Source organism: Anser cygnoides, chromosome 35 (genome assembly GCF_040182565.1).
Source record: "Anser cygnoides isolate HZ-2024a breed goose chromosome 35, Taihu_goose_T2T_genome, whole genome shotgun sequence".
In the NCBI taxonomy this organism is placed as follows: domain Eukaryota; kingdom Metazoa; phylum Chordata; class Aves; order Anseriformes; family Anatidae; genus Anser; species Anser cygnoides.
In genome coordinates this window covers 1,468,267-1,492,162 of record NC_089907.1, presented here as the reverse complement: position 1 = coordinate 1,492,162, position 23,896 = coordinate 1,468,267, and the positions used below count along the sequence as shown (strand labels likewise).

At 55.4% G+C, this 23,896-nt stretch overlaps 3 protein-coding genes and 3 non-coding genes across 7 annotated transcripts; 1 reads left to right on the top strand and 5 right to left on the bottom strand.

The window, feature by feature from the left end:
* Positions 1–1,377: 1,377 nt before the first annotated feature.
* LOC106049751 (E3 ubiquitin-protein ligase TRIM39-like) lies at positions 1,378–9,722 on the bottom strand. 2 transcript variants are annotated; one of them, XM_048055386.2, is made up of 9 exons: positions 9,637–9,721; positions 7,747–8,949; positions 6,071–6,166; positions 5,034–5,264; positions 4,324–4,346; positions 3,855–3,970; positions 2,930–2,962; positions 2,462–2,592; positions 1,378–1,727 (listed from the first exon to the last, which is right to left on the bottom strand). In XM_048055386.2, exons 2-9 carry the CDS (start codon positions 8,635–8,637, stop codon positions 1,722–1,724), a joined length of 1,527 nt encoding a protein of 508 aa, XP_047911343.2. In that variant the 5' UTR covers positions 8,638–8,949; positions 9,637–9,721; the 3' UTR covers positions 1,378–1,721. The 2 variants fall into 2 exon arrangements, with proteins under 2 accessions (XP_047911343.2, XP_047911342.2); XM_048055385.2 differs by lacking the exon at positions 1,378–1,727 and having other exon boundaries at positions 1,962–2,592; positions 9,637–9,722.
* A 664-nt stretch (positions 9,723–10,386) lies between these two features.
* On the bottom strand, positions 10,387–10,459 carry TRNAK-CUU (transfer RNA lysine (anticodon CUU)). Its single transcript has one exon. It is a non-coding gene; the product is annotated as a tRNA-Lys (tRNA).
* A 252-nt stretch (positions 10,460–10,711) lies between these two features.
* TRNAV-CAC (transfer RNA valine (anticodon CAC)) lies at positions 10,712–10,784 on the bottom strand. The gene has a single exon. It is a non-coding gene; the product is annotated as a tRNA-Val (tRNA).
* Positions 10,785–10,973: 189 nt separating this feature from the next.
* Positions 10,974–11,046, bottom strand: TRNAK-CUU (transfer RNA lysine (anticodon CUU)). The gene has a single exon. It is a non-coding gene; the product is annotated as a tRNA-Lys (tRNA).
* Positions 11,047–11,233: 187 nt separating this feature from the next.
* Positions 11,234–18,012, top strand: LOC106049755 (E3 ubiquitin-protein ligase TRIM41). The gene is made up of 6 exons (XM_048055376.2): positions 11,234–12,763; positions 13,730–13,825; positions 14,416–14,646; positions 15,372–15,394; positions 16,065–16,192; positions 16,654–18,012. Exons 1-6 carry the CDS (start codon positions 11,816–11,818, stop codon positions 17,169–17,171), a joined length of 1,944 nt encoding a protein of 647 aa, XP_047911333.1. The 5' UTR covers positions 11,234–11,815; the 3' UTR covers positions 17,172–18,012.
* Positions 18,013–19,143: 1,131 nt separating this feature from the next.
* Positions 19,144–23,866, bottom strand: RACK1 (receptor for activated C kinase 1). The gene is made up of 8 exons (XM_066986823.1): positions 23,639–23,866; positions 22,629–22,800; positions 21,792–21,939; positions 21,352–21,447; positions 21,076–21,186; positions 20,163–20,303; positions 19,627–19,737; positions 19,144–19,275 (listed from the first exon to the last, which is right to left on the bottom strand). Exons 1-8 carry the CDS (start codon positions 23,745–23,747, stop codon positions 19,210–19,212), a joined length of 954 nt encoding a protein of 317 aa, XP_066842924.1. The 5' UTR covers positions 23,748–23,866; the 3' UTR covers positions 19,144–19,209.
* Positions 23,867–23,896: the final 30 nt, after the last annotated feature.

The following is a 23,896-nucleotide window of genomic DNA, read 5'->3' as shown; positions in this document are numbered from 1 at the left end:
CTAATGATGTCCTGTTTCTAGTAAGTTAGATATGAAACCAAGAGCTGGAGAACCATCTGGTTCTCAGCTGGTGCCTTCCCAGTAATTTTGGGGTCTCACCTTCAGGATTCCACATCCTGGCTGCTGGCATTTCCTCTCCACCTCCTCAATCAACCTGTCCACTCTCGACAGCTCCTCTGAAAGCCTGGTGAGGGTTTCTTTCCCCGATTTCTGTATTTCCATGTGCAGATTTTGCAGCTGAGAGAGCAAGCAGGCCCCCTTCTCATCCTGGAACTTGTGCATCTGAGCACCTTCTGCTTTTCATCTTCCATCCTCTTCTGCCAGGGGAAAGCCAAAACATGTAAAGAACAACAAACAGAGAGAGGGACAGGACAGGAGCATTGGGAGTCAATGGTGGTTCATGCATCCAGGTGGACTTGGGGAAGACGCAGAGCCGATGCCCTTTCCCTGCATCCCTTGAGCATCGCCCACCCATGGGAGAGAGGAGGAGGAGGAGGCATTCCTCCTCTCCTGCCCCATCCCCTGCCAAGGAGAAGCTGTGGATGCCCCTTCTCTGGAGGTGTTCAAGGACAGGTTGGATGGGGCCTTGGCCAACCTGATCTAGTGGGTTGGGACCAGGTGACTTTTAAGGTCCCTTCCAACCCGAGCCATTCTATGATTCTTCTAAGCCACTGGCTGAACTGAGATCCAGCCCTTCTCTAGCATGGTTTAAGGCAGAATATTTCCAGAATATTGCTGGAAAGTAGCATCTATTCTTTATGGAGCCACCTGGGGAGGAAGAGAATAGGAGACGCACATCCCATTTTTACCCTTCTCTAAAAGGTGCTGCCATTCTCGGTCTCCAAAGCCTGTCCTTCAAATCACTGCAGGTCTGGTGACACAAGAGCAGCTCGAGCAGGAGTTTTACAGCCTGCTGGAGCACCTAAGGGAGGTTGTGGTACAGCTGGGATGGGAGACAACCATGGACTGAAAGGGCTTCTGAGATATTGGGAGTGACAATACCAGACCAGGCAATTGTAAGGACCTCAGCACCGCACCTGTATCTCTGTAGAGGTGTTGGGAAGGACTTGGAGATCTCTTGGGTGACCCTAAAGGTTCAAGCACACAGCTTCCTGCCCATCCACTGGGTACCAGAAGCAATTTCTGCCTTTGGGGTGAGGTGGGACTTCAGACTAACACCCTTCAGAGATGCTATGCACCAAAGATGCTTGCGCGTCCCTGGAGATTGCTCGTGAGATGACCAAGACCTTGCAAGGTCCCAGCAGCTTTCTCTGGTTCATAGAGGGCAGCAAAGCCACCAGGGTTTGCTGAGCTGAGGTGTGGCACAGCACCATTTTCTCGATTCTTCTCTGACAAGCAAGAAAAAAGCACTTGAAATATAGAAAGACACCAAAATAAAGTTTTTTCTTGTACACTGTTGACATATAGAGAGGACTGCCTAATAAACCCCTTGACCCAAATGTCTCTAGATAAATTCCAGAAAGGCAGGTTGGAACTCTTCCTGTTCATCTTCACACCTCCAACCTCCGATTTCTCCTACCCCGCCACTTGGATAACCCCAGCTGAAACTGATGGGGTTCAGCTCCAAAGCCTCAAATTATCAACGTTCTTGCCAATGCATTGGTGATTTTAGCTAGTGGAAAGTAGCAGTTAAGACACTTAACTCAAGCGAATCCTCTTTTTCTTTCTAGCAACTAAACCAGGAACCAGAGGCAGCTTCTTCAGCCCTGCAGGAATTTCACAGAAGAGATCAAGGTTCATCAATGAAACCCGTATGCCCAGGGCTGTTGCAAAGATTATAGGCTTCATTTTGCTTCTCCTCCCAGGGTGTTATTCCCTAGTAAAATCTCTGAGAGTACCCAGATATTAAAAAAAATCCAGAGATCTGCCCAGTGTGATCCTTTCTCAACCTGCCGCTCTTGAAATCCCCAGGAATGTGAGATTCAAGGTGGACACTGGGACTTGTTCCCTTCACTTTATTCTCTACCAGCCATAGAGCTCTGAAATACAGTGTGGTTTCCCAGATCAAAGCAAAGCCTTCTCCAAAGCACGACATTTCCATCTTGCTGTCCATGCTGTCTCAGGGAGCCAGCTGGATCCTGGACTCCCAAACCCAGAAGAAAGGCAGGATTTTCTCTCCGTTGAAAGAAGTCGGCGTAAAAGCAAAAGCCAAGGTCTCATTATCGGCGTCAAAGAAAGCCACATGTCCCTTGTCGTAATCCAGAGAGACCCGGATAGTCCTTGGCCTCCCATTCAGAGGCTGAACGGTTTCAAAGGAGGTGAAGGCTTGAAACCTGTCCCCACAGATGCCAACAGCCCAAATCCCCTGGGAAGGGTCAAGGCTGATCCAACCCTTTCTCCAAGCCGAGTCTCTGGCCACCCCCACAGCCCAAAATCCCCTATTCCCCAGCTGCACTTCCCAGTAGTGCCTCCCCGCTGTGAAGCCTTCGTGGCCCAGTACCGAGCAGTAGGTGTCAAATCTCTGTGGGTTGTCAGGCAAATTCTGGGGTGTTTCATCCCATCTCACACTCCTCCGGTCCTCAGAGAGGACAAGGTGGGGGTTTGCTGTGTCTGGATCCAGAGTCACGTTTGCTGTATGAACAGGAATCATGAGGGAAGAAAAACAGTATGTCAGAAGGAAAGATGATGGCCATTTCTCTCTATCTATGCCTCTTTGTTTTTATTTTATATTATTTTTTCCAGGGATGGAGTCTTGCCCTGACTGAAGCTGTTGGGTGAAGGCTTTCTGCATGATGTATGCCCTGCAGATCTATTTAAAGGCTCCAATTATTTGTTTATAATTCTGACCCAAAGGGAATAGAAAATCATCTTGCCAACCCACCAGAAAAGTGTGATTTCCCAGCCTTTATCACCTTTTCCCACTTGGGTCCCTTTCACCCCAGTACACTCCCAGTCTCCCAACACTTACCCCATTGCACATCCAGTTCAACCGGGAGACTCTCTAAGAGGAGAGAGGCAGAGAGAAGTGCTGTTATTTTTTTTTCCCCTTTACAGAGGCGAGAGAATGTATTGGAGGTAGGTAAATTTGTGGAGGTGTAATTTTTCCCTTGCAAAACAAGTCAAATCTCCAGGTGAGCAAGTTCAGCAGGCGAAATGCAAAAAGCTTTTCCTCTCACACCACTTTGATTGTAGAGACTGAAAGCATAAATACTCAAGAAAATAGATTTGCTTCTGATTATCAATTACAGTGGACTTAGTGGTACCAATGGCACAATTAATTGCACCATTAATTGCTGGAAACATATAATCAGAAGAAGCTTTTATTTTCATGCATATCCCTGCTTTTGCACTCCTCCATGCTCAGCCAGCCTTGGAGACAGCAAGCTAGGCAGGTGGGCCTCCAATCCCAATATAATTGTGTTTATGAGGATATTTCTTAAATTCAGAGTCAATTTGCATCAATTCCTACTTGGATATCAGAGTGGGAGGGAATGGAACAGAGTTATCTGGACACGGAGAATTGTCTCAAAGGCTTATTTAAGACCACCAATTATTTGCAATATGTTGACCTTTTCGTGCTGACTCCCGCACGGATGGCTAGACATTACCTACAGCCTGCTTGGTTTGATTAGGACCAGAATCAAGAATGTGATTCATTTCCTTTGTGTAGCCAAAGGGAGGGGCTTGCTTAGTCCTTTGCATTACTCTGCATTTCAGACACATTTGCAAATACGTCTGGGAAAACAGTCACCCTCCCTCTTCCTTCTTCAACCCCAGATAGGAGGGTTATTGAGTAATTCATCGCTAGCATTCCTTAGCTGGGCTTGATGCTGGTAATTGGCTAGCATCCACCTCTATCCAGCTGGGTCTAGATTTTTTCCCTTCCTTTGTACCTTTGAATTTCCTCAGGGCTTCCTTCAGAATGATGTTTTTCTGAGATAAATCCTTGAGGCTTCTTTCCACTCGGGGAAACTTCTCCGTCAGATGCTGGAAAGCCCTTGCGTCACACCTGGAAGGAGAAGACTTTTGTATTCCTTCCTTGCCAAATAAGCTATGCAAAAACCCCACTTAGAGAAGCTCCTGGGTAAGTATCTTTTTCCCCCAAAAATCATGTTCAATTGGGTCAGCTATTTCTTGGTATATCTCTGGCAGCATCAATCCCAGTATCCCCGTGGAGGAAACAGGAATTCACTTGCTCTGGACCTCCTCAATGGGAAATGATGAATTCTTACAGAGGAGATGCTGGGGATGCAATCTTGCCCCAAGTTCATCTCCTCCCTAGCTCCTTCCTCACCCTGAGCACTGGGGACCCCTCCTGCTCCTCACTTTCTGACACTGTGCTGGGGACAGAGAGCCACATACCTGGTCAAGGCACTCCTGGCATCCTAAAGGAGAGAGAAGATGGGAATTAAACTTTGAGTGATCTTCAGGCCTCTTTATGTCTCTTATCTCCCCCAGGTGTTGGTTGCAAGCATGCTTTGCTTGCTCTGGATTTTCTTGTGCCAGCAAAGTGCAAGATCGGGGCCTCTTGTACTCACACAGTGTAAATGTGCCCCATTTGGTCCCTTCAACCAAAGGCTAGAAAAAAAGCACTTAAATACAGCTGTATGTGGGGAGAGGGGGGATTATATCCACTTCCAAACACCGCATTGCTTGTGTCCTAGCATTGCCCGACGTGATGCCTCCAGGAGTGAAAGTTATGCTTGGTAGTTTAGACCTGGGCTTTAGCCAGGATTTATTTATTTATTTATTATTATATTTATTTATCATATAAATATAATAAATATTTATTATTTGTTGTTATCCCTCTGCAATGGGCGTGCATCAATTTCCCTGGCTTTGCCTGGGGCTGGGAGGGGAAGAAGTTGGTGGACATTTCCAGGATGCTGAGTTATTAATTCTGGGGTCCTCCTCCTGGGTCAGGGGAGATGATAGCACAGCTCACACACCATGTAATACAGCTGAAACAAGCATCCAAACTACTCAAAATGTCAAGGCAAAGAGAACGTGAGGGGAAAACAAGCGTTGAAAACATCAGCCCCCATGTTTTCTGCCTGGCTTCTCACTCTCACCTGCAAGGATTTATTCTCCGGCTGGGGGTTCATCCCTTCCAGCTCCCGGATGAGGTTGCCCAGGTGGGAGATCTCGGCAGAGATCCTCCTGTCATTCTCACTCTGGGTCTGCACTATCTCCTTCTCTGTGTCCTCCAGCCACATCAGGAGGAGCCGCTCCTGCTCGTCCTGGAACTGGTGCAGCTGCTTGAACACCGACATGATTTTCCACCTCTCGGCTCTTGCCTGCTGCTGCAAGGCACAGATTGAAAGGGATGAGAACAGAAGACATCCAAGACCTAGAAAATCTGGTTAAATAAAACAGGAGCAAGGACTCATCGTTGGCCATGAGGTTAATCTGAGTCCACAGCACACAGCTCTGGGTCTCCTTCAAGCTTTATGCAATGCCCCGTGGAGTCATAAAGCACTTGTGTCCCTTTGGGTTGTTTTTATTTCTCGGCCGTTTTCATTTCTCAGCTGGAGAAACACGAGGGCAGTGTTGCACCGTGTTTTTCCTGCAGCCTGGACATCAGGCATTGCATTCAGGCACCTGGGAGTGTTTGATGGGGCAAACCCCATCCAGGTACCTGGGCACCCTAAGCCCAGGGTCATCATCCTCACCAGGACCCTGCTGTCACTGCTGGGTCCTGGGTTAAACATGAGCAGCCCCATGGATCTTGTGCATCTATGGGGCTGGGATGGTTGATGCACCATCTCTCTGGAGCATCATCCCAATATTTCGGCTTGAAAATCCACCCAGGGAGACTCGCACACTCATCCGTCCTCTGTCTGCCTCCGAGAAGCAGCTCAGCTAAGCTGCAAGTGCCTCCCATTAACAATTAGGAAACCCCCTTGCTCCCCACCTGCGTTTTGTGGCTGCTGATTTCCCCTCGAGAAACAGCCGTGGTTCACCCACGGGTGCCTCGCTGAGATGGAGTGAGGGCTGGAGGTGTTTTCCTCCTCCTCACCTCCGTGCTGCGAATTTATTTGCCCATCCGTTGCCCTGGGCCAGACCCTCAGAAGCCACCTCTATGCATGCAGTGGTGGTGAGGACCTACCAGATGTTTCTGGCTTCTCTTCTCCCCTGTCGCTTTTAATCCTTGGAGTCTCTCTCTCTCATCCTTGAGGCTCTTCAGTTTGCTTTGGATATGTTCCTGGGCATTAAAAAAAAATAAAAAAATCATAACAATCTGCAAGTTGGTGGGGAGAGGGATGCATGGCTCCAGTACTGCTCTAGCTAATTCCTGATGTATTTGTGCATGAGGCCATCAGAAGCTGGAAATGTTTATATATTCTTTGCTCTTTTACCCCTCCTCACCCCTAAACCTTTTCTGCAAAGCACCTTGTGAACGAATAAAGGCAATATTTAAATTTGCATCTTCATTTACACCCCAGTTCTTATCCTTGCCAGTTCCATCTCCTAAGATATTTATGGCCTGTTATTTTCTGCATTCCCTGCAATCAGTTCTGCCTTAGTTGGTCATTTTATCCCCTGATGCTCACGACATGCATTTTTCCCCTAACCAGGTCCCTTGAGTTGCTGCCTCACCACTATAACTTCCCATAATCTGCAGAATCAGTGTTCCTGCCCAAACTTGTCACCTTCAGCTGCTTCTGCAGTCTGAGAAATAATGGAACATGAATACTGAGTGATGGATAATGTCCCTGGAGTTTGTTTGTAAGAGGAGATGTGAGTGAACCTTAGAAAATCCTATTTTTTAAATTGCACACTTAAAAGACTCTCCAATGCCAAGTGCCAGTGGATGGCTGCAGTGCACACAATCCAGTAATTTTTTTACATCAGCATATTTTCCCCTTCCTGCCCCTCACTTCTTCTTTTTCCCAGCCCTGTTTTGTGCTCACGGTGTGACTAACGCCACCTTTCACCTCCCCATTCCCAGTCATTTCCTCTGTTGTGGGCAGGACGAAATGTCACGGAGCTTCCTCCACTCAGGCAGGGACTTCTCCTCCTCCTCACCCTCTCCTCCCTACAGGGAGCTGCAAAGCCTCCCGGTACCATTGTGGTTATCCTGAGACAGTTGCTCAGAAACAAATTCCTTCTCCTTTTGGGTTAATGGGTTGATTTGCAGCAGAAAGGACAACTCATCTGGTATTTCCAAGGTGATTCTTGCACAAAAACAGAACAGAGCATGCAAAAGTGAGGTCCAGCTCTGGTAATTTGAGTATTTTGGGTATGAGCTACCAGCCTAAGCTTCCTTTGTTGTCCCTGCAGAGGGTGAGAGTAAATAAATTGGTGGCTTTCTGTAAAGGGGTGCAAGCTGGGAAGCTTAAGGTGAAATCTCCCTTTTGGAGGTCTGGGTGAAAATCAGGCTTCACCCAACCCTTGATGCCTGGGAGCAGATTTTGGAGGATCAGACCCAGCACCCCCCCCACCTCCACTCCCTCCTGAGTGTCCCCAAACCACGTTGTGCCCATTACCATGCATCTGGGCGCCTGTGGGGTGGGGTGGTTGAGTTAGGTGAAGGCTGGAGCTTTTTGGGATGGGTTTTTGGGATGCAAAGAGAACCCAATGCAACTGGATGGTCCACCAGCTCTACCCCGCTTTATCCCAAATCTTGATACAGGACATCCTTGGGAAATCCTATATGGGCATCCTTCACCATATCCTTGAGAAGGTGGGGAAGCCCCCAGGGAGTGGTCCTCGATCTTTGGTGGACCAAAAGAAAAAAAAGAGGGGAAAAACAAGAGGAGCAAAGCATTGGAGATTTCTTACTTTGCACTCCTGGGCAGCTTCTTCGATGGGGGCCACGGTGTGAGCGCGGTGAGCCTGGGACCGGTCGCAGACCACGCAGATGGCCGTCTGGTCCTCCTGGCAGAAGAGCTTGAGCGGCTCTTGGTGCTTCGGGCACACGCTGCCCGCTCGGGCCGCGTCCCCGACCCTCGAGATCAGCTTCTTGGCGATCTCCGCCAGGTTCCTCAGTTCCCGGTTTGGCCGAAATTTTCTCTTCTGGGCGATTCCACGGCACTGAGGGCAGGCGAACCTCCGGTCCGATTTGCCCGAGCATCGCGTGATGCAGTCGCGGCAGAAGCTGTGCCCGCAGTTGATGGACACGGGGTCGCTGAAATAATCCAGGCAGATGGAGCAAGATGCTTCTTTCTGCAGGCTCTCCAGCGGGTCGCACTCGGCCATGGCTGCTTGGAAGAAGAATGACACGGTTACTTTCGCTTCATTGAGTTTTTCTTTCAGCGGCGACCGGGAGTTTCCCTCTGGCTTTGCTTTCTGAAATGGGAGGTCTTGTTTGAAAAGTGCAGCGTAAAAGGAAGGAGGGGCGGGGGAAAGGGGAAATTCGAGCTGTTTTGCAACACCCTCTGAAACCTGAGTCACTCCAAAAAGGCTTTCAAGGTCAAAGCCTTGCTGCTGCAGAGAGAGAAGTGCATCATCCTGACCTGTGGCCTCTGAGCCGTGAAATATTTGGGTGCGAGCACCCAGCAGCAAGAACAACTTGTGGGTGTCACCACTTTCCCCCAGCATCTCTGTCCAGCTATAATGCAAACCCGCAGACTGCAGGAAAATAAAACACACAAAACACACACAAAAACCCTTTCCTTTCCCTTTTTCCAAGGTCTTTTTCATCCCAAGCTCCCTAATGCCAGAGCTTTGCATCCTCAGCCCTCTTTTAGGAGCAGATTGCAGCCTACAGGAGGGCAGGATGTGACCATGCAGACACCAGGACCAGGACCAGGACTAAATCCTGCCAAAGGGTTTCCAGCCAAGCCTTGGTGTAATTTTAAATTATAAAAACCTAAATCAGGTTAAAGCTCTGCGATATACTAGCGTGTTGTTGTGCATCTCTTATCTTGCTCGCGCCAAGGAGATGCTGGTCCGATGGCTCTGCTTTCTTCATGGCCGTCCCTGCAGCTTGTCTGCCTGCGGCTCCCCAGAAGTGATTCAACAGAGGAAATGAATCACACAGCACTATAAAAAAAAAAATAAAATACCAAAAATGAGCGAATTGCTTCAGACGGCCTCGGTGAGATAAGTCACGGTGCGCTCGGGTCACCGCGGCCGTTTCCTGCCCAAGGTCGGGCACTGAGATCGGACCCATCCTGCGAAGGGTTATGCTGAGATGCTTTTACAGACCCTTCCCCCAGTGATGAGCAATTTTCCTCTTTGGGGAATATTTTTTTCCCCTTGTCAGGCTTGCAGAAAATGCTCCTGTGTCCGGGCATGGTGTTTGCATCCCTTTAGCAGCTAAAAGTCGCATTCATCCCCTACCCACCCACGAGCTGCTGTCCATTGATGCACTGCTGAGACCTTCATCAATCCCAACCTTCATCATCCTCCCTGTTAAGCCAACCTACAAACCCAACAGTCCCAACTGCAGAGCATGGATTAATACCAGATCTCAGGAAAGCCTTCCAGCTGGATGCTGGTTTTAATTCATTCTTTTTTTCCCCCTTTTTAGGATGGGCCAGCCTGGCTTCCTTTCCCAGCAGCTTCCCCACCGCCACGTCAGCCCCCCTGACTCATTACCAGTAACTCGAGATGATTCAAAAACCTCTGCTTTAGCCGAGATGAAAATCTCCTTTTTTTTTTTTAAAAAAATTATTTTTTTCCTCTGCTGTGGCCCTAATTTTGACCCCGCTACCACCGATGTGTTACCTGTGGTTATCATACGTGGTCCTGATCTGTACCTATGGATGAGTGAGCTGCAAAATCCCCCTTTTTGAAGAAGGCTAAAGGGAAAAAAAAAAAAAACACACATTTTTTTTTCCAACTCTTGCAAGTGTGGTAACATTCTGGCCTCGGTTCAAGGTCTTTGAGGTCTCTCTTGGCTGCTTTCTATCATTTACGTAGCTGCTGCAGCTCTTTCCTCAGGCATCGGCTTTGCGTGCTGCCTTCCACATGTATGAGCTCTGCTGCCTCTAAACGAGAAAAATTTAAAAATATATGTTTATAAATAGAGATATAGATGTTTCCAAATTGCAGAGAGAAAGGCAGAGAAAAAAAAAAAAAAACTGAAATAGCATAGGGAAAAAAGGGCAGTGAGGGGGATTCTCTTTTTTCCTCTTTTTTTTTTCCCCTCTTCTCCTTTTTGCTTAGAAAAGGAAATAGGAGATGGGCTTTCGTAGGGCCTCATTTCCCTAGTAAATGGGCACTGGGGCTTGCAAAGTGTTTGGAAAGCTCATAAAAAGGGGAAAAAAATAGGGGAGAAGTGTGGTTATTCTCATAGCAGACCTTTTCCTTCCAAAAAACTTAACCGTAATCCAGGATGTAAAGGGCACTGAGGAGGTTTACGGAAACGTGAAGATGTTTTTAGTAAAAACTCGCTGAGCTGGGGGTTCTGTGGCGCTTTTTTGGTTGAATTTAGGCGAATTTGTGGAAAGTGGGAAAAAAAGGAAAAAACCTAAGCGCCCAACGTGGGGCTCGAACCCACGACCCTGAGATTAAGAGTCTCATGCTCTACCGACTGAGCTAGCCGGGCTGTTAGTAAGGTAGGCTCGTGGTTACATTCTCCTTCGTGGGCCCGGAGCCGCGCTGGGTCCCCGGGTGGTCCCGGTGACCCCCCGGAGCCCCCCGGTAACGGCGAAGGGCCGTTTTTTGAACTGTACCGGACAAAATAAGCAGGCGGGGAAACGAGAGCTGCGGTTCGAGCTGCACCCGTGGCCGATGAGGTTGCTGAAGGACGAAGCGTTTGGAGGCGGAAAAATGTGAGGAGGAGGAAAAATTAAGGACGTGTTTCTGCCCGGTTTCGAACCGGGGACCTTTCGCGTGTGAGGCGAACGTGATAACCACTACACTACAGAAACTCCGTGAGAGAAGGCCCACCCCGTCCGTTTATATCCTCACAATACTAACGGATGAGTGGCTGTGGGTAAAAGAGGAGGGAGCGGGGGTGCCCCCGGGCCCCCCCCCCCCCCCCCCGTGCGGATGCGGCGGCGAGGTCGGAGAATTTGAAGGGGCATAAAATGAGGAGGGAAAAAACAAATCCGGCGAGGCGCCCAACGTGGGGCTCGAACCCACGACCCTGAGATTAAGAGTCTCATGCTCTACCGACTGAGCTAGCCGGGCGGCGCTGCGCTGGTTAATCGCGACCCTTCCTACCCCACCGAGCGCCGCCCACTCCCCCCTCTGGCCTCGCTCCCCCCCCCGAGCCCCCCGAGGAGAAAAGGGCGCGGCCAGAGGGCCGCCCCCCCGGCTTCCGCCCACCTTCCCCGTTGCCTAGCAACGGGCTGCGCCGCTTCCGGTCAGCTGGGCGCGGAGTGGGCGGGGCTGGCGGCGGGGGGCCGGAAAGCGGAAGCGCCGCCGTGCTTCCCGTCGGTTGGCGGAGCCCGCACCATAGAGAGCGGCGGCGGGAGGGGGCTAGAGCGCCTCCCCGGCAACGGGGCTCGGAGCGGGGGGGGCGGCGGCGACGGCGAGGCCTTGGCGGGGCTCCCGGTTTGGGGTCGGGGCTTCCGGTTTGGGGTCGGGGCTCCCGGTGTGGGGCCTCCGGGGAGGGTTTGGGGCCGGGAACCGGGCCGGGATTCCCGGTGTGGGGCCTCGGGGGAAGGTTTGGGGCCGGGAACCGGGCCGGGACTCCCGGTTTGAGGCCTGTAGGAGACGGGGTCGGGGTCGGGGACAGGGCCTGGCCCCCGGTTTGGGGCTCACGGGGTGGGTTTAGGGTCGGGAACCGGGCCGGGTTAAGGGGGAGCGGCTCCGGTTTGGGGTCTGGGGGCTCGGTGGGAGGAAAGGGGGAGGGGGCGAGCTCCGGTGGTGCCCTCCCGGGGGGGGCAAAAGGACCTCAGAGAGCCCCGGGAGGACCCGGGGGGGGGGGGGGGGGGGAAGTCTCACGGCCTCCCCCATGGCGGTGGTGGGCGACGGGGGCACCGGGGGGCGCCTGAACCCGGTGGAGACGCTGCAGGAGGAAGCGATCTGCGCCATCTGCTTGGACTACTTCGTGGAGCCCGTGTCCATCGGGTGCGGGCACAACTTCTGCCGCGTGTGCATCTCGCAGCTGTGGGGCGGCGAGGCGGAGTACGAGGCGGCCCCCGGGGCGGCGGCGGTGGCGGCGGGCGGCGGAGGGGCCGTGGGGCTGGACGACGTGCTGGACGAAGAGCTGGAGGATGAGGAGGACGAGCTGGACGACGACGACGAGCTGGAGGTGGAGCAGGAGGAAGAGGAGGAGGAGGAGGAGGAGGAGGAGGACGGTGGTGGCGGCGCCGAGGAGGAGGAGGAGGACATGTGGAGCGAGGAGGAAGACGACGCCGAGCTGTGGGAAGAGCCCGTGGAGGAGGACATTTGGGACGGTGGGGTCGGGGGAGAGCTTTATTTTGGGGACGAGGACTACGACGAGGACGTGATGGAGGAGGACGTCGAGGAAGAGGAGGAGGAGGTGGAGGAGGAAGAAGAAGAGGTGCAGACCCCACCGCCCCCGGTTCTGGCCGCCCGGCCGCGGCGCCTGCAGACCTTTACCTGCCCCCAGTGCCGCAAAACCTTTTTCCAGAGGAATTTTCGGCCCAACCTCCAGCTGGCCAACATGGTGCAAATCATCCGCCAGCTGCACCCGCACCCCCAGCGCCTCGCGCCGCCCGCCGCCGGCCCCTCGGCTTCGGGGGCTGCGGCCGGAGGGCCGGGGGTCCTGGTGGCTGCGGGGGGCCAGGGGCCTCCGAACCTGTGCGAGAAGCACCAGGAACCCCTGAAACTCTTCTGCGAGGTGGACGAGCAGGCCATCTGCGTGGTGTGCAGGGAGTCGCGGAGCCACAAGCATCACAGCGTCGTCCCCCTCGAGGAGGTCGTGCAGGATTATAAGGTGCCGGGGGGGGGATTTGGGACGGGGCCGAGATGGGATAATGGGTGGGTTTTTTTTGGGGGGGGAGAGGGGGGATCAAAGCCGAGCGGCTCACGGACGTGGGGATCTGTTGGAGGCGGCGCGCGGGGCGCGTCTCGCTGGGCTGGTTCGGCGAGCGGAGGGGATGACGGCGAGAAGCAGCGAGTGGGAAGGAGGCTCGAGGTGTAGGAGGCCGGGAAGCCACGAACCTTGGCGCCACCTCTGGGGGCGCAGGGGCAGACGGAAAGGTCCAGAAGCAAGCAGTGGGCGAGCCGGAGGTGGTTTCGGGGTGGTTTGGTCGAAGCAGGGAAGGGACGGGGATCCCTGAGCCGCTCGCTTCGTGGCCTGCTCCGTCCCTTGTGGGTTCCTCCTTCTTTTTCGGGAGCAAGCGTTGCGCCCGTGCTTCGTGCCCGTAACACCCGGAGGTGTTCAAGCAGCTCGTTCCTTGCCTGGGGAGCCCCAATTTTTATGTGGAGACCTGCTCTCTGCAAAGGGCCGAGCAGAATTGGTTGGGTTTGGGGGAAAATCAAAGCCAATTCCCAACGAATGAAGCCGGTGGTGGCTTTGTTGCCGGCTTAAAGCCGACCTAGGACCACGCTGCTATCAAAGGAGCAGCCCGAAAGGGGAATTCGGGCTCTTTTCTCAGCCAGAAACCCAAACGTGATGGCTCAGGCAGCTCAAGCCATGCAGCCTGCGCTTGGCGGCTGCAGCTCTGGTGTTTGCGGATATTTCCCGGCCGAAGCGGGGTGGGATTTTTGGCTTTCTAATTAAAAATGGGCTCCCGGCACGAGAGCTGACAGAAAGAAAAAGGGAAGCGGTCCGAAGGCTGGGCAGGAGGTTCCCTTTTCAGCTCTGCCACGGAGTTAGGGACCGAAAGAGAAGAGGAAGGAGGGGATTGCCTCAGCCAGGGTTTCCTGAGATGTTTTTCTGGTTTTTTTTTGCTCTCAGAACAAACTCCAGAGCCACCTGGAGCCACTGAAGAAGAAGCTGGACGCAGTCCTGAAGCAGAAATCAAACGAGGAGGAGAAGATCGCAGAGCTGAGGGTAAGAGGCTGCCTGGCCATTGCTTAAACGCTTCCTTTCCGAGCTGTTTCTCCCATCCCACCCCAAAATAATCAGCCTTCAAGGAGGTGAGGAGGACGCTGGAACGGCAGCGTGGCCCTGATGTCTGGCGAGGTGGGTGAGCGGAGTTTGTCCTCTCCCGCCGCTCTGAGGCCTCGCGGAGGCATCGTGCTCCCTCCCCTGCAATTACTGGGCTGCAAGGGCTGGAAAACGTCAGGGCTTCGTTTCCCTACCGAAGTAGGACTTAATGAGGGGGTTGCACGCCTCGGCGTTTCGTGGGAACTGGCGGCTTGGGAGGGAGGGAGCAAATTGGTGTCCTTTGGGTCTGTCATTTGAGCTGAGAAGGCTTCAGGTCCGCGCTCGAAACCCGTTTCCCCGAGAGGGAACGCGGGCGGCTCTCGTTCGGTTCTGGTTTCGGTTGATTTTGGACACGTGGGAGCTTACGGAGGGCGATAAAACCCGGGGTGGGCGGGGGGAAGCGTGGCGCAGGACCCCAAAAACAAGCTGATCCCTCCCACAGCGATTCCTTCGCCCCTGTAAAGCCTTTCCTCCCTCTCCCCGCCCCCCGGCAGGACAAGATGAAGCTGGAGATCAAGGAATTCGAGTCGGACTTCGAGCTGCTGCACCAGTTCCTCATCGGAGAGCAGGTCCTGCTCCTGCACCAGCTGGAGGAGCGCTACGAGAGCTTGCTGGTCCGCCAGAGCAGCAACATCAGCCAGCTGGAGGAGCGGAGCGCTGCCCTCAGCCGCCTCATCGCCGAGGCGGAGGACAAGAGCAAACAGGACGGGCTACAACTGCTCAAGGTCCTTATTTTTTATTTTTTTTTCCATTCCCGGGCTGGGAGAGGGGAGGCCACGGTCAGAGATCCCTGGAGGGGGAAGGGAAGCCCTCTCATTTTTTGTTTTTTTTTTTTAAACGTTCCCAAAGAGCTGTAAAACTTCCGTGGTCTTTGACCCCACGGACCCTGCTCGCGGCCTCGCTCGGCTCCCCGCTGGCAGCCGGAGGAACTCCGGCCCCGCTTTTATGGCCGGGAGATAATGTTCGGGATGGGAACGAGCGGAGCCGCCAAGAGGGGCTGGACCCTGCTTCCAAAAGGCTCCACGTCGTGGGCGGTTTCTTCACCTGCTGGGTCACATCCTTCCCCGTCCCAAACCACGGAGGGGGAAAACGGGGAAGAGAAGGGGATGCTCCCAAAAGATTTGGGTCCAAATTTTCTCGCCTGTCCCGAACCGCAGCTAAGAACCACGGAGGGGGAGAACGGGGAAGAGAAGGGGACGCCCCCAAAAGATTTGGGTCCCAATTTTCTCGCCTGTTTTATTGGGAAAAGCCTCCAGCGGTGGATGGGATCTTTCAGGGTTTTATTCCCCTTGCCTGACTGGGACAGGACTCATCCTGGCTCCGCACAGCTCAGCGTGGTGCTGAGTGGTGGCTGTTAAGAGGATTTCGTGCGAGCAACAGCGGGATCAGCGTCAGCCCTCCCTAATCTTTTTTTTTTTTTTTCTGTCACCCCGCTGCCTCCTTTCCGCAGGACATCAAAGGCACTTTTATCAGGTGAGTGGCTTTTTTTTTTTGCGTCTTTTCACTCGAAACAGCTTTTGTGTCCAAAAAAAAAAGTTTAAAACAAAAACTCCGTTTGGTGGGCGCTTTTCCAGGCTGGGGCCGGTGTGATAACTAATGGGATGGCAGGAGCTCCTGCAGGTGGGGTAAATGGGGCGTAAACGGGGTTTTGGGGAGCGACTGAGGACACGCAGGAGAGGAGAAAGGTGGGGGAGAGATCCCAGCCCGTCGCAGCAGCCGCTTTTTGGGAGCGGAGCTGGGTGTGCCCACGCAGACCTCGTGCCCTGGGGGAGCAGGGAGCCGCTTTTAACTCGAGAAAAAGAATTCTTCCCCCGGCTTTTCAAGCCAACAGGCGGCAGCGGGAGGGTCCCTCCGTCGCTTAACAGGGCCTGGATGCGCGGCTGCTCCCGTTCCTGCGGCCGGGAGAGGGTGGGGAGCGCCGGCTGTACCAGCGCAACCGGTCCTGCCCACGGCTGCCCGGTTTTTCAGGCACCGAGCTGCTCAGCTTGGCCGAAAGCGGCTCCGTGTGGCTGGAGCATCACGGGGGAGCGGGCTGGATTCTCCCGTCGTGCTTTTAGATCGTCTAAATGACGCGGATGTGCCCCAAACCGCTCTGTTTTTACATCCCCACCTCGCTAAATCGCCGCTTTTCCCCTCCCGGCAGATGCGAGAACATCAAATTCCAGGAGCCCGAGATGGTGCCGGTGGACGTGGGGAAGAAATACCGCAACTACTTCCTGCAGGACGTGGTGATGAGGAAGATGGAGAAAGTCTTCAGTAAAGTCCCTCAAGGTGAGCAGACCTGGAGGGACAAGCTCCGCAGCGAAATCCTGGGGAACGGCCGCTGATTATTCCTCCTGGGCTGGGATTTCTCGTTCCCCAGCTCTGTCTTCGCATGATTTGTGCCCCTCGTGGTTCTTTTTCCAGCAGCAGCCCTGTTCTCTCCTTCCTCTCCACGCCTTTCCCCGTCCCGGGCTCTGGCCCCTCAAAATCCAGATTCTGGCCCCTCAAAATCCAGATTCTGGCCCCTCAATCTGGATCCTCCCCTAACGTGGCCAGCTCCTCGCCCACAAAGCCCCCAAAAATATCCTGGGGCTGGAATCCCCTTTAGAATTGGGATAGGACCCACGGGGGGGCTCCAAATTAGCGTTTAGCCCCTGATGGCGCATGAAACATGCGGAGGAGGATTTTGGGGGCGGGAGAAACACGACCGGCGACCTTCCCCAGCACCGTCCTTCTCCTTTCCCTTCCAGCTGACATCACCCTGGACCCCGACACTGCCCACCCTCGCCTGAGCCTTTCCCTGGACCGCCGCAGCGTCAAGCTGGGCGAGCGCTGCAAGGACCTGCCGGACAACCCCAAGCGTTTCGATTCCGATTACTGCGTCCTGGGCTCGCAGGGTTTCACCGCCGGCCGCCACTACTGGGAGGTCGAAGTCGGGGGCCGGCGAGGCTGGGCGGTGGGGGCGGCCCGCGAAACGGCCCGCCGCAAAGAGAAGGCCGTGGGGCCCCACCAGAAACGGGAGATCTGGTGCGTGGGCACCAACGGGAAGAAATACCAAGCGCTGACGGCCACGGAGCAGACGGCCCTGTCGCCCAGCGAGCGGCCCCGGCGCTTCGGCGTCTACCTGGACTACGAACGGGGCCAGCTCTGCTTCTACAACGCCGAGAGCATGACCCACATCCACACCTTCAACGCCTCCTTCCACGAGCGCATCTTCCCTTTCTTCCGCGTCCTGGCCAAGGGCACCCGCATCAAAATCTGTGCCTGACGGCCTCCCTTTGCCCTCCCGCCGGCCGCCTCGCCCCGCACCGGATCCGGCCTCCCCCCGGGATCCGGCCTTGCACACACGGCCACGCTCCTCTCCTTTCCCCCCCCCAGCCATCCTTCGGGTCCCTCGTCGGGCTCCGACGCTGCACTTGTTGTCTTGCACCTGCTTTTGCTCACGAGGCCTCTTTCTTTTCCCCCCACCCTGTCCTGCCCTCCTCGTGCCAGCTCTTTTTCACGGCCTCGCCGCCTTCCCAGCCGGCCGAGCTGCTCCGAAGCTGCTTTCGTTCGGACTCGGGAACCAGGCCGCCGCTTTCCCTTCGTCCTTTGCCGCTTGAAGCCTTTCCGGGTCGCCGCGTTAAGCTTTCCAGTGTGCTCTCTTCCCTCCTTTTTTTTTTTTGGAGCCCACGGTCCGGTTTTGAGACACGGCCTCTTCGGGTGCAGAGCTCGAGCTCCTGGGGGGGTCTGGGCATTGAGGAGCGCCGGCTCTTGGCCTCTCGAGTTCCCTTCGGGGTTGAAATCATCTCCCCAAAGTCCTCGGCTTTTCCCAGAGCCGTGCCAAGGTTTCAGGGAGCCTGGATTTCCTGGGGGCTTCACCTCCTGAACATCACCATCCCCAGCTGGCCTTTGGACCTGGAGTCGAACCCGCTTTACCCTGCGATGTTTTCCTGTTCGGGCGCTCGCTCGCCTCCCCCTTGCTCTTTTCCCCCCACTTCCTGGGGGGGGGGGGGTCACCAGATCTCCTCCCCTCCTTTCCCCTTCCCTTCCCAACCATTTCTTGGAGGCCTGGCACTTTATTCGGGGCCGCCTGGGCCAGGGAGGGTGCAAAAAAAAAGAAAATAAAATACAGGCGGTTTCCTCCGGCCGGAGCGCGGCGCTGCCGGCGCAGCCCGGTTCTTTCGCTGCGCGCTCCAGGCCCCGGTGGTGGGAACCAGCCTCTCGTTTCCCCTTGCAGCTTGAGAGCTCTCCGAGGTGGGAAATATTTATTTTCTCTTCCCTCTTCTCGGCTGTCGTCGAGTTTCCAGCTGAATCCTGTCCCCCCTCGAGAGACTCTGACCGCACCTGTTGTGTTTTACTTCTTTTCGTTGGTGGATTGGTATTATTATTATTAATTTTTTTTTCTGTTGGCATTACAGAGCTAGTTCAAAATATTTTTGGCTAAAATGAGAATTAAATGGAGATTTAGTTTTTTGAAATGTCCAGAAATAATAATAAAGAATAAGGTTGTAAACCCGAGCCTAGCTTATTGAGAACCTGCTGGAAAAGCCTGGCAGAGGAATCGGGGTCCGGGTCCCGTCCGTGCCTGCTGCTCCCCCCTGCTGAATTGCACAAGAGCCTGCTGGTAAGATTGAAATCCTGCCTCGTTAAGCTTAACCTAATCCCTGCTAATTGGATGGGTCGTATGCCTTCCCAAAGCAGCCAGCTCCTTTCTTTTTTATCCGCATCGAGGGCCGCTCACGTGGAGGCAGCGTGCTGCCGTCGACCTCCGTGGGCCACTTCGGGTGGCCCTAAGGGACAAAAATCCCTCCCGCCCCCAAAGGCACGGGGAGAAAAATCCTAAAAATCTGTAGGAAACGGCTGCTCGTGAAAGGGCTCGGCTGGCACAGAGGCTGCTGGGTGAAAGCTGGTGTTCAAACATCTCCTGTTCCTCCAGCAGCTCTCAGCAGCCCCCCTGTGGGGCAGCTCCTACATGCTGCGGTGACCTCGGTGTGGTTAAGGCTCTTATTTTGGGGGTTAAGGCTCTTATTTTGGGGGTTTTTCTTGGCAATGGGGTTTATTTCCCCAGTCTGCAGGTCCTTCACCGTGACACTGCGTTCATATCAGGCTGTCAGCTACAGAGGGGGCTCAGGGAGATAATTCGAGTCCCTTTCTTGCACGCCTGGGAGAAGAAAAAGCGTGTCCCCAACCCCGAAGGCGTGGATGCGACTTCTGGTGGCCTGCAAGCCCAGGACAGCGGACAGGAGGTGGCCAGGAGCTCGACAGAGCGCTCTTTTTATTGAGTTTTGTACACAAAATCTACGGCTCCTCACGAGCACGCGTCCTCATCTGGTCCCGATGGTGACTTGCCACACCCGGACGAGGTTGTCCGTGTAGCCAGCGAACAGGGTCTGCGGAGGGAAAGGGAGAGAAAAAAGAGGAGTCAGGGCAGGGGGAAGGCAGCAAAATGAGTCCTCAGGATGTGAAATCAAGAGGGTGAAGGTCCTCGGAGGGCCAAAATCAGCCCTGGGTGCTGGGCAGAGGGCAAAAGAGGAAAGCTCTAAGGTTAGGGGTGTGGGAGGAAGCCAACTTTTGCCCCCTGCTGGCAGAGAGAAGGGTCTCAAGATGCTTTCGTGGTGCCTGTACCTTGATTTAGGAGCGGAGGGGATCCCAAAATCCTCCTTTCCCCCTTTCCTTGCCCAAGAAGGGGGAAGAAAGCGGGAAGAGAGGCTGGGCAGGGAGCAGGGAAAGGTTGTTTTTACCTGCCCGTCTGCGGACCAGGCCAGGGAAGTGCACTGGGGCGGCTCAGCTTTGCTGCTGGTGCTGATCACCTCCTGCTTCAGCTCGTCCACGATGATTTTCCCTTCCAGATCCTGCGCAGGACGAGAGGGGAAAAAAACAGCGTGAGGGAACCGGGGAGGCTCGTAGGGAGACCCCAGCGGCCAAGCCCAACCCCTCCCGACTCCGAAATGCTCAGAAACAGCCTCTGGGTTTCCGCAGGGATGAGGTCAGATGGCATTCACGTTTCATCACAGCATGCTGGTGGCTTTCCCCCCACGGCCCCGTGCCACCCTCCTCGAGCAGGGGACGGGGACAGGGCCACCAGCCGCTGCCGTTTGACCCGTCCTGGCGGAGCCACTGCTCCGCGTTTGAGATCTGTGAGGCAGGGCAACGACCTGGACCGCGAAGGTGGCTCCAAAGCCAGCAAAACCCCAAGTTTGACAGAAATAAGGTTTTTTTGGGGGAATCCCACATGGATCAGGATGGGGGGGGGGATGAAAATCAAGCTGCCGCGTACCCAAATCTTGATGCTGGGGCCGGTGGCAGCGCAGAGCCAGTAGCGGTTGGGGCTGAAGCACAGGGCGTTGATGATGTCGCCTCCGTCCAGCGTGTAGAGGTGTTTGCCCTCGTTCAGGTCCCACAGCATGGCCTGGCCGTCCTGCGGGGCAGCAAAAGGAATCAGAGCAAGCCCCACGTCTCGTCGCCTCGTGGCTTTGCCCCGCCGCAGCGAGAAGAGGCACCCCCAAAACCCCCAGTTCCCGCCCAGAGAGCAAAGCTCCCCCGAAACATCTTGGGGTGGGGAAAAGAAAAAGCCCCACAAGCTGGCTCTGAATTTATCCCTTCAGGGTCTCCCTGGAGGAGCAGCTCAGAAACAGCCTCTGGTTTTCCGCACTGAGATGTGCTTGGAGAGCAATCAATCGTTTCGTCACAGCTCAGCCCCGTGCCCAGGAGGCAGCAGATGAGGACAGGGAACGCTGCACTGGTGCTTCTGCCGCGGGACCAGAACGAAAAGCCCCGCTGGTGAGCAGCTGGCGGGAGCCAGAGATGGTTTTTCACCGCTGGTGAGCAGTTTTGTGATGGGTTTTTCACCGCGGTTAAGGCAGGGAGCGCTGCTGCAAGCCAGTTTGGGCGTGGAAAGGTTAAAGGACTGACGGGAATTCAAAGAAAACGCCACCAAGGGCTGAAATACAAGAGCTGAAGAAGCTCCCAGAGCCTGAGTGAGCACCTTTGCTGGGGTTTTCCCTCCTCACCAAGACGCCCGCTGTGAGCGGCATCGATTCAGGACACCTCTGGACCACTCTTAACCCCCTCAAATTGTGACTGAGACATGGAAGAGCATGGCAAGAGCCCCAGCGGCGAGCTGGGCTGCTGGTAGGATGCCAGAATTGAGCCTCCCGGCCTCAGACTCCCCCCCCCCCCGAGACTCGTACCTTGCCGCCCGAGGCGCAGAGGGAGCCGTCGGGGGAGACCGTGACCGTGTTCAGGTAGCCCGTGTGCCCGATGTGGTTCGTCTTCAGCTTGCAGTTAGCCAAGTTCCAGACCTGCGTGGGGACAAACGTGATGGCAAGGTCAGAACGGAAGCAAAAATACGGTGGAGGAAAAAAAAAAAACCCCGATCCGGCTGCTCAGATCCATCCCCCGAGTTTACAAGGACCCCAAAAAACGCGCGCCGGCCCCCAGGGGAAGCCGATTCCCCCTCAATTTACCTTCACCAGCTTGTCCCAGCCGCAGGAGACGATGATGGGGTTGCTGCTGTTCGGGGAGAAGCGCACGCACGACACCCACTCCGAGTGGCTCTCGTCCTGGGGAAGAGCAACGACGCCGGGTTCACGGCGAGGCAACGGGGCCGGGTCCCCCCACCCGGGTCCACGTGGCGCTGTAAGATCAGACCTGCCACGTCCCGTCGCTCTGCGGCCTTCCCCGAGCCCTCCCGAGCCCCCCTCAGAATTGCAGGACTTGTCCTCAGCCCCCCCAAAAGAGAGCTCAGCAGACATCAGGGTCACTTCTAATCCTTAGGACAGGGCTGGAAGACCTGGATCACCGAGCGAGGGGAGAAACCCGGGTGGCCGGACCCCAAAACAAGTCCCGGGAGGTTTCTCCCCGTGGTGCGGAGCCCGATTTTGTGCCCCCCTTTTCCCCTGCTCACCTGCACCGTGTACTTGCAGACGCCCAAGGTGTTCCAGAGCTTGATGGTCTTGTCCCTGGAGCCCGAAACGATCTGGCGGTTGTCGGACGAGAAGGCCACGCTCAGCACATCCTTGGTGTGGCCCACGAAGCGGCGGGTGGTGGTGCCTCTGCGGGAAGACCAGAGGTCAGGATGGCAACCCCGAACTTAACCTAATCAACCCTCACAAAGCCTACAGCAGCAGGAAATCTCCCTTTCTCCTTAAAAAGAGAGCTTGAGAGGCACCATACTGGCTGCCGAGGATTGATACGGGATCGGAAGAGCCGGGATGCGATCAGGGAAATAAAATTCAGCCTCCGCGCACACCCAGCTCGCCAAGTCCCGGCCCTAAAAAGCTTCGGAGGCTGGGGGGGAAGCCAAGCAACTCTTCTGTAGGCAGCTGTCAGAGAGAAGAAAACTGCAAAAGCGATTCTCTGGTTGGCCCCGGTGCTCCTGCTTCCCGAGCTGTCTGCTCTCCCCAAATCAGAGTGAGGGAAGGGCCTGAGACCCCCCCCCCGTGCTGCTCCCACCGCTCCTCTCCCGTCATAATTGCAGGACGTGTCCTCAGACCCCGGAGGATCAGCAGACTTTGTGTCAGGTGTAATCATTGGGAGAGGGAGCTGAGGAAAAGCAGCTGAACGCCCAAATTCCAAGCTTTGTTCCAAATCCCTGTGCTCCTCGCCGTTGGGATTCATCTTCCAAACTGAAAGCGCGTCATCCCGCTTTCAAGGTGCCCCTCATCACCACCCCCAGCGCCCAAACAAAAGCTGGGCTGCCAAATTTGACCCGAAGCGCCCTCAGCCCGTCCCCAAAACTCACGTGGTGAGGTCCCAGAGCCTCAGGGTGCCGTCCCAGGAGCCCGAGAGCGCAAACTGCCCGTCGGAGGAGATGACCACGTCGCTGACGAAGTGCGAGTGGCCGCGCAGGGCTCGCTGCGGGATCCCGTAGTTGGTCTCATCGCGGGTCAGCTTCCACATGATGATGGTTTTGTCTGCAGGGGGTGGAATGGAGAGAAAAGTAAGACAGGGGGCACCTTGGGGAGCACAGACAACTCTGCATATAGTTTGTTTTTCTCCACTGCAGGGATTTTCCTCTCCCAGAGGATTTGTGGACGCCAAGCTGGGGGAAGTGTTGGGCTGCTGGGGGGTAGGAAGGCCCTGCAGAGGGACCTGGACAGGATGGGTCAATGGGTAGAGGCCAATGGGATGAGGTTCAACTAGGTTCAGGGCTAGGTCCTGCACTTGGGGCACAACAACCCCATGCAACGCTACAGGCTCGGCGCAAATTGGCTCGAAAGCTGTGCAGAGGAAAAGGATCTGGGGGTGCGATGCTCGCCTGAACACGAGCTGGCGGCGTGCCCAGGTGGCCAAGAAGGCCAACGGCATCCTGGCTTGTGTCAGGAACAGCGTGGCCAGCAGGAGTAGGGAGGTGATCGTCCCCTGGTGAGGCCGCACCTCAAGTACTGTGTCCAGTGTCGGGCCCCTCGCTACAAGAAGGACATCGAGGCCCTGGGAAGTGTCCAGAGAAGGGCTACGAAGGTGAAGGGCCTGGGACACGAGTCCTATGAGGGGTACCTGAGGGAATTGGGATTGTTTAAGTATGGAGGAGGCTCAGGGGAGACCTTATGGCTCCCTACAACCTGAAAGGGAGCTGGGGGTGGGCCTCTTCTCACGGATAACCACTGACAGGACCTGAAGGAACGGCCTCAAGTTCCACCAGGCTGTTTTTTCTTAGCATCTCCCCTCCCTGCTCCCCCATCTACCCCCCTCATGCTCACGGTCCTCCCCCATCCCATCCCCCCCCCCCCCCCCCTCGGGCGCGGCCCTCACCCCGCGAGGCGGAGAGAATCATGTCCGGGAACTGCGGGGTGGTGGCGATCTGCGTCACCCAGCCGTTGTGGCCCTTCAGGGTACCGCGCAAAGTCATCTGCTCCGTCATGGCGGCGGCTGGGGGGGAGGATGGCGGCGGATTCGGCGGAGGCCCCGGCCCGGTCCCGTCCGGCCACCCTCAGCAGCCGCCAGCGCGGGGAGAGAAAGAGGGAGGCGATTTCCGGCGGAAGCGGAAGTAGAGCCCGGTCTGTACGGCGA

Bases quoted from the DNA above. Each gene is read 5' to 3' on its own strand.
- LOC106049751 (XM_048055385.2), bottom strand. From the start codon at position 8,637: ATGCAAAGCTCTGGCATTAGGGAGCTTGGGATGAAAAAGACCTTGGAA. The intron at 5,265-6,070 runs GTAGGTCCTCAC...TGTGCCTTGCAG, and splicing joins AGAGAAGCCAGAAACATCTG to CAGCAGGCAAGAGCCGAGAG. The intron at 4,347-5,033 runs GTGAGAGTGAGA...TCTCTCCTTTAG, and splicing joins CGGAGAATAAATCCTTGCAG to GATGCCAGGAGTGCCTTGAC.
- LOC106049755 (XM_048055376.2), top strand. From the start codon at position 11,816: ATGGCGGTGGTGGGCGACGGGGGCACCGGGGGGCGCCTGAACCCGGTG. The intron at 14,647-15,371 runs GTCCTTATTTTT...TCCTTTCCGCAG, and splicing joins ACGGGCTACAACTGCTCAAG to GACATCAAAGGCACTTTTAT. The intron at 15,395-16,064 runs GTGAGTGGCTTT...CCCTCCCGGCAG, and splicing joins ATCAAAGGCACTTTTATCAG to ATGCGAGAACATCAAATTCC.
- RACK1 (XM_066986823.1), bottom strand. From the start codon at position 23,747: ATGACGGAGCAGATGACTTTGCGCGGTACCCTGAAGGGCCACAACGGC. The intron at 22,801-23,638 runs GTGAGGGCCGCG...CACCCCCTGCAG, and splicing joins GATTCTCTCCGCCTCGCGGG to ACAAAACCATCATCATGTGG. The intron at 20,304-21,075 runs GTACGAGTCTCG...GCTGCCCCGCAG, and splicing joins TCTGCGCCTCGGGCGGCAAG to GACGGCCAGGCCATGCTGTG.